Source organism: Schistocerca americana, chromosome 4, assembly GCF_021461395.2.
Source record: "Schistocerca americana isolate TAMUIC-IGC-003095 chromosome 4, iqSchAmer2.1, whole genome shotgun sequence".
In the NCBI taxonomy this organism is placed as follows: Eukaryota; Metazoa; Arthropoda; class Insecta; order Orthoptera; family Acrididae; genus Schistocerca; species Schistocerca americana.
In genome coordinates this window covers 504,682,446-504,698,338 of record NC_060122.1, presented here as the reverse complement: position 1 = coordinate 504,698,338, position 15,893 = coordinate 504,682,446, and the positions used below count along the sequence as shown (strand labels likewise).

The window sequence follows — 15,893 nt, the reverse complement described above, 5'->3', positions numbered from 1 at the left end:
AACAGAGTGAAGAAAGGAGTAGTTATTGTAATGAATTGCTGAAATGGAAGAAATTAACATAAATTGCCAGTTGAGCAGCGAGAACCAAGGACTTGTTTTTGTGTTAGTACCCACCTGCGGAGTTCTGAGAAACTGGTGTCTGGGGGAAGAATCCAGGCAGCCCATGTGGTGAAAAAGGCACTGAGGTAACGACTGTCATGTTGTAGAGCATGCTCTGCAACAGGATATTGTGTGTTGCCGGTACACACCCTTTGCTGATGCCTGCTCATCCTAACTGATAAATTGGAGGTAGTCATGCGGATGTGAAAGGTTGAATAGTGTGTAAATAACAGTTGGTATATGACATGTTGTTTCACACGTGGCTCTCCCTTTGACAGTATAGTTTTGCCAATTACAGGGCTGGTACAGGTGGTGGTAGGAGGGTGCATTGGCCAAGTCTTGCAGCAGAGATGGTCACAGGGGTAGGAGCTGTAGGGTAGAGAGATGGGTGCAGACAAGGATATTGTGGGGATTGGGATGGCAAAGGAAAGCTATTCTAGGTGTAATGGGCAAAATCTCGAATGGAATTAATTTCATTTCAGGGCATGATCTTAGGAAGTTGTGGCCTTGTTGAAGCAACTCACTAACACATTCAAGGACAGGATAAAACTGAGTGACCACCAGCACCTGCTCTACAACATGACAATCATGACCTCCATGCCTGTTTCACCACACGACATCTGGATTCTCCCCCCAGACACTAGTTTCTCAGAACTCCACAGGTGGGAACTAGTGCTGCAACACGTCCTTGGTTCTTGCCACCCACCTGACCTTAATTTATGTTAATTTCTTCCGTCTCAGCATTTCTTCATAGTAACTACTCCTTTCTCTACTCCATTTTTCTTTTACATATTTTTCATTTTCTGACTTGCCTATTTTTCACTGACCCCCTCCCACCTCTGTTACATACAATGCACTTAGCTTTCCACTCTTATAAACTTGTGCACTATGTTTTTGCAATAATCTCTGTCTTGCATATTACCCTGTCTTCCACCTTTAAGCTCATAGGTTTCCAATTCTTGTCCGGTGCAGTCCCCAACAATCAGTTTTTCCTTCTAATCCCATCTGGTAAGTCTCCCATGGCTCTGGGTGACTTTTCCAAAATCTGGCCCTTTTCCTAAGCCTCTCCACTGCTCTTCCTTCACCTGTCTTCCTTCCCCTTCAACCATTCTTCTGGCATAAGTGTAACCTTCTTCTATGTCTGTATGTGTGTTCTGCAGTCGCTTGGTGAGTAGATTTTTTTTATCTATCCATTTAAATCAAATTATTTGAGGAGATGAAGGAAGTTACTAATATACATCTATTTAAAAAGCAGCTGCAACATACCTCATAAGTAACACATAACTACACAACTAAAGATTACTTAAGAGGGCTCACAAGGGAACAGTCCAATCTGAAATGTCAAAACCTGGCCTGAAATTTTTTATGTAGGAAGAATACAGTGAAAGAAGCATAAAATCAAAATTTTAGCTCGTAGGACACACTGCAAGTATTTTTTTAAAAAATAGGTAAAAAATTGCCAAATTCGTAGTTTTCTAGGCAGCTGGAGAAATGTACTGTAGCTGTAGCAACACAACATGTGCAACATGGCAGGCACATGTTCTTGAGCAATGGAACATCAGCAAACAGGTAACACAGCAGAACATGATTGTAATTTGTAAAGTGAATATCATTTTCCATTGATAGTTTCACTGATATAGTCATCCACAGTTACTATTTGTTTGAATTTGCAACTCATTTAGTACCCATTATAGTTATGAGCTGCTAGTGTTAATAACAGAGGTATAACTGGATCAATTTTCTTTTGTGTTTTCTTTGTTTATGCTTGCTGATACCATATGTCTCTGTGCAGCTTCCAGACTTTCACAGTTATGTGGCATCCAATTAATGTTATCAGCCACACAAAGACAAAATAAAAAGAATGTGGTATGCAATCGAAATCTACTTCTCTTGTAGACCTACATATGTGTTATATATTAGTCAATTTCTTGGACGTTCATTTGAATGATGTCAAAATTTTGTTTGAAATTGTGGAAACATTAGAAGAACGAGGAAGTAGCTCTGATGACTCCTTAAATAAAGGTTCAAATGACGATTACTGTGCTAGTTAATTCAGGAGCAAAAGTACAGTACCTTCCTAGTACAAAGAAAACATGGAGAGTAATAGCTTTCGGTGACAAAGAAAAGTCTGTAAATTTTTTGGTTAAACAAAAGAGGGCTGTCTGCAAAGCTGGTTTCATTTTGTAAAATATAAATGTGAGTTGTATAAATGGAAGAAAGATTTACACAAAGTGTGAAATAAGCGCCAAAATTAAACTTGCAAAAGTGTGAAAGGAAAAACTATTTGAAATTGCCTGTGAGCATCAATGCACCATTACCACAGTAAATCTACAAGAATAGGTCCTCTGAATTGCAAGTGAGATGAACATTACTGATTTCCAAACTTCTTCAATCTGGGTAAACGGATTCAGAAAATTATACGCTAAAGGAAATTGCAAAGTTACAAAGCTTGCTTCAAGTGAATGTGTAGAGGAGATTTCATTAATATGTATCACTATAGACAAATTTGTAGCTTCTTGTTATCCCCTAAGCATTGTGTACAATGCCAATCAACTGAGTTTCCTGCAAGAACTGTGTGCAAACTGCACTTTATCATTCCAAGTGAAAAAAAGACAATAGTTGCTTTTGCTGTCAATGAATGTTATGACACATTTGTACACAATAAAGCAAGTGATAAGTATTAGTGGATTACTGTTTCCGCAGCTTTATATAAGGCAAAGTGGGGCCAAAAGTTAAAAAAAAGGACTGTGTATTAGTAATCGACATAGTGACATCTGGAAAGATAGGAGAGAATAATTTTCAATCCTGCATTTGAAACACCTTCTTACCAGTTGCAGAAAATAATGCAGCCCTCTTGACTTGGACATAACTACTTGGTCTTTAGGAGGAGGATGAAAAGACTGTTAAAATAATTTGGATTACACTCAAAACTGGTAGTGTGATTCAGCCCCTCCACAGCAAAATTTTTCGACAGTGTAAAGCATTTTTTTTTTTTAAATAGTCAGACAATATAACAATTTCTAATAGGTCTTTGTCATTTCAGGTTTATCAGCATAACAGTATTGTTAAACTTCATTCATTTCTGCACTGTCAGTTTGCATCATCACGTTTTATGAATTTGATCAGATATGCCTTTCATGCAGCACAATATGCAGAAAAACAGCCATGACCATTTTTTACTCCAATCCAATTCCTTATAAACAAAACCAGTAATTACTATGAAGTACCCGGATGCATTAATTTTTCTTTTATCAGATATGCCTTCTGTAAGGACCGTGTTTGTTTTCGTCAAACAACACACTTTGCACTTTAGTGACAATTACAGGTAATAAACAAGAAACTGTTTCATTGCTAGTAAAACATGTTTTATTCAAAAATTATCCTAAGAACTGAGCTACAGGAAATTTCATAAAATATTTCATGTCAAAAAATTGAAGTCTCAATTGATGGAACTCATCTGTGAATGTAATACAATACACTATACTGATTGTGTTTTTTCTGCAAGTCATTTGTGTAACAATTACATATGCAACAGTTTAGCTGTCAATATGAACTACAAGTTATTCAAGAAATTAATGATTTGAGACATGTTTTGCATGGCTTACACCCTTTAAATTGGTATTTGTGCACTTTGGACTTCGCATCATGCGTCGCTACATTCTCTTGTCACTGCTGTGTCCATTTCTTCACTGGAGCACATACAATGTAGAAAAAGCTGTACAAACTGCTGTCATAAGTGGTTCTTCCTGTGGCAAATGTGAGTAGCTTTAATTTTTTAAATGCTTGCAGCACACCTAACTGCTAAAACATTGACGTGCATTTCCTTGGTGTCCCCTCCCTGTGCGAAAAATGTCAGTGTACGTTTTAACATGTTGATTGGACCATTTCCTTGTTACAGTACTAGTTAACAATCAAAGGGGATAACTAAAACAGCCTCTCACATTACAACGCACAAGCATGATGTAATACTCTTAAGAGGTTCATTCAAGGTATAGCACTAATTTTTTCCTCGGTACTAGGAACAGGTGGAAATACATGGTTTGTTTCAAAATGCACACACACTCATTTTGAATGTGTGACAGAGATGGCAGCACTGTATGGCACACAGAACTCTAGTGACGGCTGCTAGAGTGAGAACTCTGCTCATACTTAAAATGGTGAAGTTTTCATTACAAGAACAGTATTTACCATTCATTTTTTCCATTTGTAGGACATGACTCCAACTGAATTTCATTGCCAATCGAGTGAGATATGTGATGATGTATCTAATGTGTGTTTGTGTGGTTAACAGTTCAAAGAAAGCAGACTGTCATGTGACAACAAACTTAGAAGATCTCAGCTTTTCACCAGCCAGTCTACCTACATTGTCGAGCAATTGGAGAAAGTTGTTTTCGAGGAGCACCAAATGATGTGGAACACATCAGCTCCAGGGTTGGCATTTTCATAACATCTGTGCACACAATCCAGCATGAAGACCTGAAAATGCAAGAAGTGTCCTCCAGATGGGTACCACAAATGTGGAAGGACATCCACAAAGCTGTGTGCATTGCATGCTTCCAGGCAATATTGACATGTGATGCCAGCATGAATGGGATTTTCTTTTTGTCAAAAGTGACAGTGGGTGGGACACGGTTGCTGTTTCTCAGTCCTGAAACAAAGTGCCCGACAGATCAATGGGAGCACACACATTCACCACCATGAAAAGAGTTTTCGGTAAGCTGAAAAAATAATAGTGGCTACGTTCTGGGAGAGCAATGGCATCCTCTTTACTCACTCCTTTCCAGAGGGCACTATGCGACAGGTGCACCGTATCAAGATCTTTCGAAGAACAAGCCTCTTCCAGAATTGCTTGCAAAACAACCATAAAACGAGTATGTGGTCTTTCACAAAGACAATGCAACAGTACATTTGGTGAAACTAGCACTGAAGTTTATTTGTAACAACAGCTTTGAAGTAATTTCTCGTGTTCCCTACTCACCTGATATGGCTCCTAGTGACTTTTGGCTGTTCCCAATTCTGAAAGACACTCTCTGTGGGCGTACATTCACTAACCTTCCTGTTAATGCACCAGTGATTTTCGAGTGGTCAAACCAGAGTCCTAAAGAAGCATTCATAGCGGCCATGGAATCATGCAATCATGGTTGTAAAAATTTGCACACCTGCACTGTGACACAAGTTTCACAGTTTTCGTGTGATTAGTTTGTGAGAAATAAAAATTGGAGGCGTTATAACTTGAATGTACCTTGTATACATAGATATGGCAAGGTCTGTAGCGTCTGATAGTAATGTGTTGTCAGTCTCATTAACTTAACACCTCACTCTTCAGTACGGATGATGACTCAGTTTTCCAGACAGACTGAAGGGAGGGCATGGAGACATGGATGTTCATGGTTTTAGAGTCACCAACAGCCATCCAAAGAGTGTGATTTAGTGCAATAAAAAATTACATTTTATGTTGTAAGGTATTTTTGAAAATTGTGTATGATCACATTGTACAATGTGAACAACTGAATGTGGCAATGCTTATTAAGACATTGGCCTGATATTCAGGAGGATGGAGTTTACTCTGTTCAGCTATAATGATTTTGGTTTTCCCAAATCATTTCAGGCAAATGCTGGAATATTCCCTTCAGCATGGCACAGCCAACCATCTGTCCTACCCTAAAAAACATAATTATATATTCAGTGTGTGTATGCATTGGAGCTATTTGTTGTATTACGATGATAAATCTTATATCACTGTGACACAATTACTGGACAAATAAATAAATAAAATAAAATAAATGTCAACATGGAATGTTGTTGTTGTTGTTGTTGTGGTCTTCAGTCCTGAGACTGGTTTGATGCAGCTCTCCATGCTACTCTATCCTGTGCAAGCTTCATCATCTCCCAGTACCTACTGCAACCTACATCCTTCTGAATCTGCTTAGTGTATTCATCTCTTGGTCTCCCTCTACGATTTTTACCCTCTACGCTGCCCTCCAATACTAAATTGGTGATCCCTTGATGCCTCAGAACATGTCCTACCAACCGATCCCTTCTTCTAGTCAAGTTGTGCCACAAACTTCTCTTCTCCCCAATCCTATTCAATACTTCCTCATTAGTTATGCGATCTACCCATCTAATCTTCAGCATTCTTCTGTAGCACCACATTTCGAAAGCTTCTATTCTCTTCTTGTCCAAACTATTTATCGTCCATGTTTCACTTCCATACATGGCTACACTCCACACAAATAGTTTCAGAAACGACTTCCTGACACTTAAATCTATACTCGATGTAAACAAATTTCTCTTCTTCAGAAACGCTTTCCTTGCCATTGCCAGTCTACATTTTATATCCTCTCTACTTCGACCATCATCAGTTATTTTGCTTCCCAAATAGCAAACCTCCTTTACTACTTTAAGTGTCTCATTTTCTTATCTAATTCCCTCAGCATCACCCGACTTAATTCGACTACATTCCATTACCCTCGTTTTGCTTTTGTTGATGTTCATCTTATATCCTCCTTTCAAGACACTGTCCATTCCGTTCAACTGCTCTTCCAAGTCCTCTGCTGTCTCTGACAGAATTACAATGTCATCGGCGAACCTCAAAGTTTTTATTTCTTCTCCCTGGATTTTAATACCTACTCCAAATTTTTCTTTCGTTTCCTTTACTGCTTGCTCAATATACAGATTGAATAACATCGGGGAGAGGCTACAGCCCTGTCGCACTCCCTTCCCAACCACTGCTTCCCTTTAATCCCCCTCGATTCTTATAACTGCCATCTGGTTTCTGTACACATTGTAAATAGCCTTTCGCTCCCTGTGTTGTACCCCTGCCACCTTTAGAATTTGAAAGAGAGTATTCCAGTCAACATTGTCAAAAGCTTTCTCTAAGTCTACAAATGCTAGATAGGTAGGTTTGCCTTTCCTTAATCTTTCTTCTAAGGTAAGTCGTAAGGTCATTATTGCCTCACGTGTTCCAGTATTTCTGCGGAATCCAAACTGATCTTCCCCGAGGTCGGCTTCTACCAGTTTTTCCATGGAATGTGCAAATTAATTATATTTTGGACATGACTGCACCACATGAACATGGTCAAATGGAATTTAGTTTACATTTGTAAATAATTTAAGGAAGGAAAGTAATATCTCACCAAATAGTGTAATTGGTAAGTTGTCAACAGGCACATAAACGAGACTGAAAACTCTGCCTCTCTGTGAAGGCCTTACATGCCTCGAATCTTCTGACCACCCGTTGGAATCAACTGCAAAGGAACACTCCACTCATCACCCAGTGTCATCCCAGACTGGAACAACTGAATCCTTTCCTTCGCCAGGGCTTTGGCTGCTTATCTTTGTCCTCAGAAATCAAGAACATCCTACCTGTATACTCTACTCATATTGTATCCCTGAATTTAAGCTCCTGTCCTAACCTAACCACAACCTCATGATGTACAATTTACCTGAGAAAACAGTGGTGAACAATAAGCAGCGAAACTAAAATAATGATTGCTTTGTTAATCGAAATTAAAGCTAACCTCTATGAGCAAATACAAGATAGAAGAAATTCAGTTTCCGAGCTAAAAAACTAACAGTAATTTCTATCATTCATTGGTTATCTGAAACTATCTTTACACTGGCTACATGAACTGTCACTTTACCAACCTATGAGCAGTCCTGCTTGGCTCTTAGTTGTAGATTATAGACAATACTATCAGATTATAAATGAAAAATAATGATAGGAAGAAAAATAAAGCCAAATGAAAAAGTCAATCAATAACCAAAACTACATGGCAAAATTTCAGAAATCTAAAAAAATACATTTAAATCAATTAATTAAATAAAAATTATAATGAAAGTCTTTTGATTAGCTTTAGGAGTAAAAACAACTTCACTGTCCTCCATGAGTTCCAAACTTGTGACCTTTTACATGACAAGTTTCAATGCTACGCTACTATATTACTATGATTAAAGTTGTTACATTTATGAGTCACATTCGAGTAGCAACGATGAACTGCAGCTGTCAAAGATTTGACTTCACATAATGTCATGCAAAACTTTTGTACTGACTTCACATAATGTCATGAAAAACTTTTGTAATGTAAGATGATCTCTGTCATTACAATAACTTTATATATGACACTGAACTGTGTGTTGTGTGAAAGGATCTAGTAGTATTTGGTTAGTGCTGTGTACGAAACGCAACTTTATTGTTAGTGTTGTTTGTGTTTGTGTGTGTGTTTTGTTTTATGGTTATCATAAGAGATGAAATACAAAATTAAAGGGCGAGATCCAGGATTCGGGATCTAAACTCAACAAGAAGACAAGGAGACAAGAAGACAAGGAGAAGTGACCAACTGTTGTGGCATTCTGGCAATGGCAAACGGTTCAGGCGTGACATTGAGACTCTAGTTGGAGGAAACCAGCTTCAGCCTGTGAAGTGTCAACTATCAAGTAATTTTAATCAGACTATATTCGAGCTGCTAGGCCAGGACAGTGCATCTGCACTGGCACATGTATATGTGTGTATGCTAGCTATGGAGGAGGATATGTCTAAAAGCAATTAAAGCTTTTAGCAAGCAAGGTCTCCTATTTTTTTATAAGTACAGAACTCTGTTTGTGTGGCAGTTGGTCAAACTGTTATGAAGAGTGCTTCACGAGCTGTGTGTAAACATGCGCACACCATGCTAAGGTGCTCAGTCCTGGCTTGGCAACTGTTGAGAATGGAGCTCCCTTCGAATGTTACCGCCAAGTGCGAATTGTGCGCAGTTATTTGGTTTTTGAACGCAAAGGGCACTGTGCCGATTGAAATCCATCGCCAATTGACGGAAGTGTATGGTGAGTCATGTATGGATGTCAAAATTGTTCATAAGTGGTACAGAGTGTCTGCAGCTGGTCGGACCGAAACTCACGACGAACAGCATGGCAGCGAGCTGGTATGAAATGGGCATACAAAAATTGCCACAGCATCTACAAAAATGCATCAACAGAAGTGGTGATTATGTCGAAAAATAGCTAAATGTTCAAGCTGTAAACTGATGTAAACCATTGTAGAAATAAACAGGTCTATGTACTTATAAAAAAAATAAGAGACCTTACTTTTGGGGTTACCGTTGTATATGTCCCTACTGGTAACTCAACACTTCAGCTACTCAGAGAGCACTCCTTAAATTGTTTATTTACCAATAAGAGCTTTATGCTTCCAAATTTATCTTACATTTGAACAATTAAACGTAAGTCAATCTTTGCGCTGTTATTTGTATGACTATTATTGGGCTGAAAATGGAGTTTTAATGAATACAGCAATTGCAATGAAGGATAATGCAGTCTAATGGAAAATGCAAGGCCAGGTACTACCATGACTACACTTCAGATTACAGACACATGTGCAAAGCACAAAATGAACATTGACAATGACTTACCTGCGCCTGTGCTTGGGCCTGGGCTTGTGCTTGTGCCTGGGCATGAGCCTGGGCCTGGGCTTGGGCTTGCGCCTGCGCTTGTGCTTGCGCCTGGGCCTGAGCTTGGGCCTGCGCCTGGGCTTGAGCTTGAGCTTGAGCTTGGGCTTGAGCCTGGGCCTGTGCCTGGGCTTGGGCTTGGGCCTGCGCCTGAGCTTGGGCCTGAGCTTGAGCCTGTGCCTGGGCCTGGGCTTGAGCCTGTGCCTGGGCTTGAGCCTGCGCTTGAGCTTGAGCCTGCGCCTGAGCTTGAGCTTGAGCCTGTGCCTGAGCTTGGGCCTGGGCATGGGCTTGTGCTTGTGCTTGTGCCTGCGCATGAGCCTGTGCTTGAGCCTGAGCTTGAGCTTGTACTAAGCCACTCAGCTGCACCGCTGAAGTCAGCTGCACCTGCTGGATCTGGCCAGATGGAGTGATGATTTGGGCAACTTGCTGTGTCGGCACCTGTGTGGCAAAACACAAAACATCAGGCAAATTCTTCACACTTTGGTAGAAACTATGCAATTTAAAAGTCAAAAACTGTCTTTGAAACTGTTATATTGACAAATGGTTAACTCAATAATAACTGCCAAAGGAAAATTTAGTCAAGGAACCTACCTTTAACAAGTAAAATTTCTAGCACTGTCAATATACACACTTATAAATGTTAAAGTGATGACACTATCCTAACTTTTGGAGTTATTAGTTTCTTCCTTGGGGATGAGAGTGGCGTGGATTGTGAAAGGATAAAAAGAAAGGGGAGGTCACTCATACCCTAGAGTGAGAGGGACCAATCTATGGCGAGGACAAGTACGGGCCTTAAAGGCAGGATCCTCTCATCCTGGAGTCTGAGTGACATGACTTTCCTTTTTAACCATGGTCAACCTATCCTTCTCTCCTTCCTGAGAGAGAAACCAACAGTTAAAAAAATCTAGGACAGTAGTGCCACTTTTACTTTTATATTTGTCTATTAACAATACTAAACATTTCGTCTCCTGGAGGTAGTTACTGGACAGCAGTTTGGTCTCAACAATAGTGTGCATCGATTTCGAGGAAAGCGATGGAATGCAAATAATTTTTAAACAAGTTATGGTATGAGTTTATTCATTCCTGCTAAAAAAGGAAAATCTAGAGTAAAGCTGACAGACAGAAATTTAAAAAAAAAACAGATGCAGTACTTGAAATCTTCAGAAAATTTAAGGAATTCCCATAGTACGAATGGGGAAATGCACTAAATAAGTAGGTATGGCATATAGAAATTGGACAAAAGGAAAATCCATCACAAACTTTGGACCAGGCAGAAAACAACGCACGATAAGGGAACTGTAAGTAACAAGTTCATAATAGAAATGTCACATTATTAGAATATAACAGAACTAAACCCTTTCAATCAGTACTGATGAATTCTTATATCACCAAGTGTGCAAGCTCACACCTATCTGCAAAATGGTGAAAGGAAAGAAAACAACTGGGAGTAAATTAGCAGAAAATGTGTGAGTGAGGAAACAGAATGTTGATGTGTGAATCACAAGATGACAAATAACAACAGACTGGTGTGGGCGCTTGACGGAACAATAGAAGATTCCAAGCATATAAGTTGCAAGAGACTTGACACACACACACACACACACACACACACACACACACACACACACACACACACACACAAGAAACTGATGTACATCTTCACTTGTTCAAGATGGGCCTCAGATTATCATAATTTAATATTTAAGGCAATGGAACGTCTGTGAACTGTATCCTTTGCCAGGACTTCTACAATTTATGCACCGACGAGACAAAAAGTCATTGTATACCTCCTGATATCGTGTTGGACCAGAATGTTCTTCAAACCAATCGTGAACAACTGTGGCCCAGTGAAATGGCGCATTCTCATCCATAAAAATTCCATCGCTGTTTGGGAACATGAATTCCATGAATTGCTGAAAATGTTCTCCAAGTAGCCAAACGTAACCATTCCCAGTCTATGATCAGTTCAGTTGGACCAGAGGACCCAGTCAATTCCATGAAAACACAGCCCACACCATTATGGAGCCACCAACAGCTTTCAGAGTGCCTCATTGACAACTTGGATCCATGGCTTCGTAGAGTCTACACCATATTCGAACCCTACCATCAGCTCTCACCACCTGAAATCAGGACTCATCTGAACAGGCCAAGTTTTCCAGTTTTCTAGGGTCCAACCAATACGGTCACAAGCCCATGAGAGGCACTACAGGCCATGCTGTGCTGTTAACAAAGGCACTCGTGTTGGCCAATATCTGCTGCTATAGCCAATTAATACCAAATTTTGCCTCCCACTCCCTCTCCCCTCACTCACACCATGTTCTACATCCTGGGGGATTTCTCACTATGGAACTATTGGAAGAAAGAGTACATGCAATGTAATCAAACAGTGTATTCAGGCAAAACAGCTGGGAAGAATGGTAAAAGGCTCATCTACACTGTCAAAATTTTCCATAAACAGAGTGCTCAGCTGATGATTTTATAGGTAGTTGGATCTAACCACTAAATTAACACTAACAATGAGTAATGTCACATAGTGTTGCACAACAATTCTGGCAATGGTACATGGTAATTTATCTTCCTACCAGATACATCTTTAATTTATTTCTAGAATAGTACTCTGCCATCCATCCAAACTATGCTACAATCCTGGTCCATCCACATGCCACACACACTCCCAATCCCCTGCCATATGGGTCATATCCCTGTGGAAGATCCATGTGCAAGACCTGTCCAATACACTCACCACCACATCCAACTCTAGTCTCATAAGAGGCTTATCCCACCTCATTAGAGGCAGGGCAACCTATGAAATCAGTCCTGCCATATACCAGCTCTTGCTGCTGTTTTCTACACAGCATTTTATGTGGGCATCACTATCAATCAGCTGCCCACCCAAATGAAATGAAATGAACTGCTATTGCCAAACTCTTGCCCAAGAACAGAGCTGATCAGCCAGGAGCAGAATGTGCTGACAAGCAAAATGTGCTCCATATCAATGGCTAATTTCACATATTGTACCATTGTGATCCTTTCCCCAGCACCAGCATATCTGAACTGGAAGTTATCTTTGCAACACTTCCTCCATTAACTTAAGCCTTGCAGCCTCAATCTTCATTAACCTGCATCATACATACCTACACCTTGTCTGAGGACACTAACTTCACTCATCCTCTACCAATACCTTCTTCCCAGCAGTGTCTCCTTACTCTGTTCTGTCACCTCCTAGTAATCCAATTCTGCACTACGCTGTCTCTGTGTACTGTATGAACTCACTGGTGCCAGTGTCTATGTTGCATTAATATCTTGTGCACCTGCTGCTTCCCTCCCAGCCATTCCAGAAGTCAGTCACCCTTCCCCAATCCACCCTCCCACTCCCTCTCCCCTCACTCACACCATGTTCTACATCCTGGGGGATTTCTCACTATGGAACTATTGGAAGAAAGAGTACATGCAATGTAATCAAACAGTGTATTCAGGCAAAACAGCTGGGAAGAATGGTAAAAGGCTAATCTACACTGTCAAAAATTTCCATAAACAGAGTGCTCAGCTGATGATTTTATAGGTAGTTGGATCTAACCACTAAATTAACACTAACAATGAGTAATGTCACATAGTGTTGCACAACAATTCTGGCAATGGTACATGGTAATTTATCTTTTGAGAACATTTACCTCTACCTATTCATTTTAATGAACAATGTAGATATAGAAGTGAAGATGCTAAGCAAGGCTTGTCCATTGATATATCTCTTCAACACTTCCACACCCTGTTAATATGTAAGAACAAGCAATTTCAAACTTTGTAATTAACTCACACAGAAATTATGAGTTATATCTTCTAAACAACTGACCCTGGCTTTTAATCTACATTCTGTAGACCTATTTATTTGCTTGAATACAACAGAAAGAAACATTCCACGTGGGAAAAATATATTAAAAAACAAAGATGCTGTGACTTACCAAACGAGAAAGAGCTGGTAGATAGACACAATAAAAACACACAAACACACACACAAATTTCAAGCTTTCGCAACCCATGGTTGCTTCATCAGGAAAGAGTGAAGGAGAGGGAAAGATCAAAGGATGGGGGTTTTAAGGGAGAGGATAAGGAGTCATTCCAATCCCGGGAGCAGAAAGACTTACCTTAGGGGGAAAAAAAGGACAGGTATTCACGGCGCGCGCGCGCGCACACACACACACACACACACACACACACACACACACACACACACACACACACACACACAAAGCGGGTGTGTGTGTGTGTGTGTGTGTGTGTGTGTGTGTGTGTGTGTGTGTGTGTGTGTGTGTGTTTTTGTGTGTGTGCGCGAGAGTGTATACCTGTCCTTTTTTTCCCCCTAAGGTAAGTCTTTCCGCTCCCGGGATTGGAATGACTTCTTACCCTCTCCCTTAAAATGCACATACTTTCATCTTTCCCTCTCCTTCCCTCTTTCCTGATGAAGCAACCTTGGGTTGCGAAAGCTTGAAATTTGTGTGTGTGTTTTTTTTATTGTGTCTATCTACCAGCGCTTTCTCGTTTGATAAGTCACAGCATCTTTGTTTTTTAATATATTTATTTTCTTGCTTATTTATGGTCTCACAAATGCCTCCCCACCCCCCCCCCCCCCCCCCAAGTACAGCACAGCAGCCCTCCCAACTTTACACCTAGCAGCCCTATTCAATCTCCACCAGTTCCCTGCACAATCTCACAGCCAGCATGTCTTTCCACATCCCTACGTTACTATCCCTCCCACTTCCTATTACATAACACCTACTTATACCCACCACCAGCCTCAAGACTCACATCAGACACAGTCACAGTCCTGCTACAGCAGCTAGAGACACTCTCTCTCTCTCTCTCTCTCTCTCTCTCTCTCTCTCTCTCTGTGTGTGTGTGTGTGTGTGTGTGTGTGGGCGCGCGCACATGTGTTTTCTATTTCCTAAGAAAGACATTTTTGGCCAAAAGCTTAAATGTTTAGCAGTCTTTTATGCCTGTCTGTGACTCAATGCCTCCTATATGTGATGAGTAGCAATTTACCTTTTTCCTGATATTGCTGTTACTCTAACCCAACTTTCCATTGTCTAATTGTTTCTAATGGTTCCCATAAATAAAAGCATTCCACAGACAACTCTACATATTCAATTTGGTATAACAAATAGGTCAAGTTGAGAGACAGCATCATAAAGCACTCGTGTCATGGATGAGATGTACATGACATTTCATTTCTTTAGTGCGCTATATTTAATTTTAACCATGTCACTTTAATATACAGTCACAGTTCATTATTTTTACTCAAAGTGCAGCAACAGACACTGGTACTTTCTGTACAGAACTCACATGTGAATTAGTTGCATTTGTATCCCATACTTGTCACAGAACATTGATTAGGAAAAAAAAAAAAAAAAAAAAAAAAAAAAATCTCGGAAACTGGAAGAATGCACTTATCACACACATCTACAACAATAGCAATGGAAGTACACAACCAAATGACCACCATCTATTACTTGCATCACCTAATTGCAGAAATCTCAATATGTAATGTTGCCAAGACCAAAAAAGGAACTTTCATGGATGATGGAAAAGCACAAATAAGAAACCCCTGAGTCAAAAGTTATAAGCCAAAATTGTCAGACAGTGTAGCCATGAACCAAATACACCCAATCATGTATGTTGCTAATCAGATAATGAAGATCTGCATATTCATTAGTGATATTTCCTGCTACGATTTCCCAGTGCAATGAGGTCAGCCTTGTTGGAGGACAGGGGTTCATGAGAGGTTGAACTGACAGGCTACATTACGGATTCAAAATGCAGAATGGTAAGTCATCAAGAATTTTAAGTCATTAATTTGGATGTGAAGAGTGTCAGAGAAATGCTAAAACACACAAACTGCAGATACTCAAATATAAATATTGAATATCTTATTAAAACTTACTACTCTAATTAAATTACTTATGAATCAATGTCTGTCACTTGCGTCTAAAGTGCTGTCATCCGCAGTATTCCTTGGTCAAGGCTCAGTCAGTTATGCATGAACCTCATTCTATTCAAACAATACAAATGGACTGATGTTTTCTTTCTGGGACAATGGCGACACCAGAAAATTTGCACATGACATACAAAGCTTTGGTCGGAAGAACTCAGTTCTGAAGTGTCGCCTAACAAGAAACTTTAATCAGTCTAGTTTTCAGGTAATGTGACTTGGTGCCTAAGTGACAACCAGACCACAAATCTAAAGACCCAGGGTTGCATTTATAAATGGAATATGATGAGGTGAAGTAACAGGTCAGAAACATCCCGTTGCATTTGAGCTGAGAAACTCCCTCTGAAGCTGAAAGACTCCACACTGATAAA

The 15,893-nt window shown here is 39.9% G+C and overlaps 1 protein-coding gene across 1 annotated transcript in view; it reads right to left on the bottom strand.

Annotated features, from left to right (window-relative positions):
- The window catches only part of LOC124612337 (transcription factor Sp4-like), a 97,374-nt gene that overhangs the window by 70,692 nt on the left and 10,789 nt on the right, over nucleotides 1-15,893 (bottom strand). Inside the window, exon 5 of the mRNA XM_047140486.1 lies at nucleotides 9,504-9,977. Within this exon, the coding sequence (XP_046996442.1) occupies nucleotides 9,504-9,977 (474 nt within the window). The remainder of the gene's footprint in view (nucleotides 1-9,503; nucleotides 9,978-15,893) is intronic.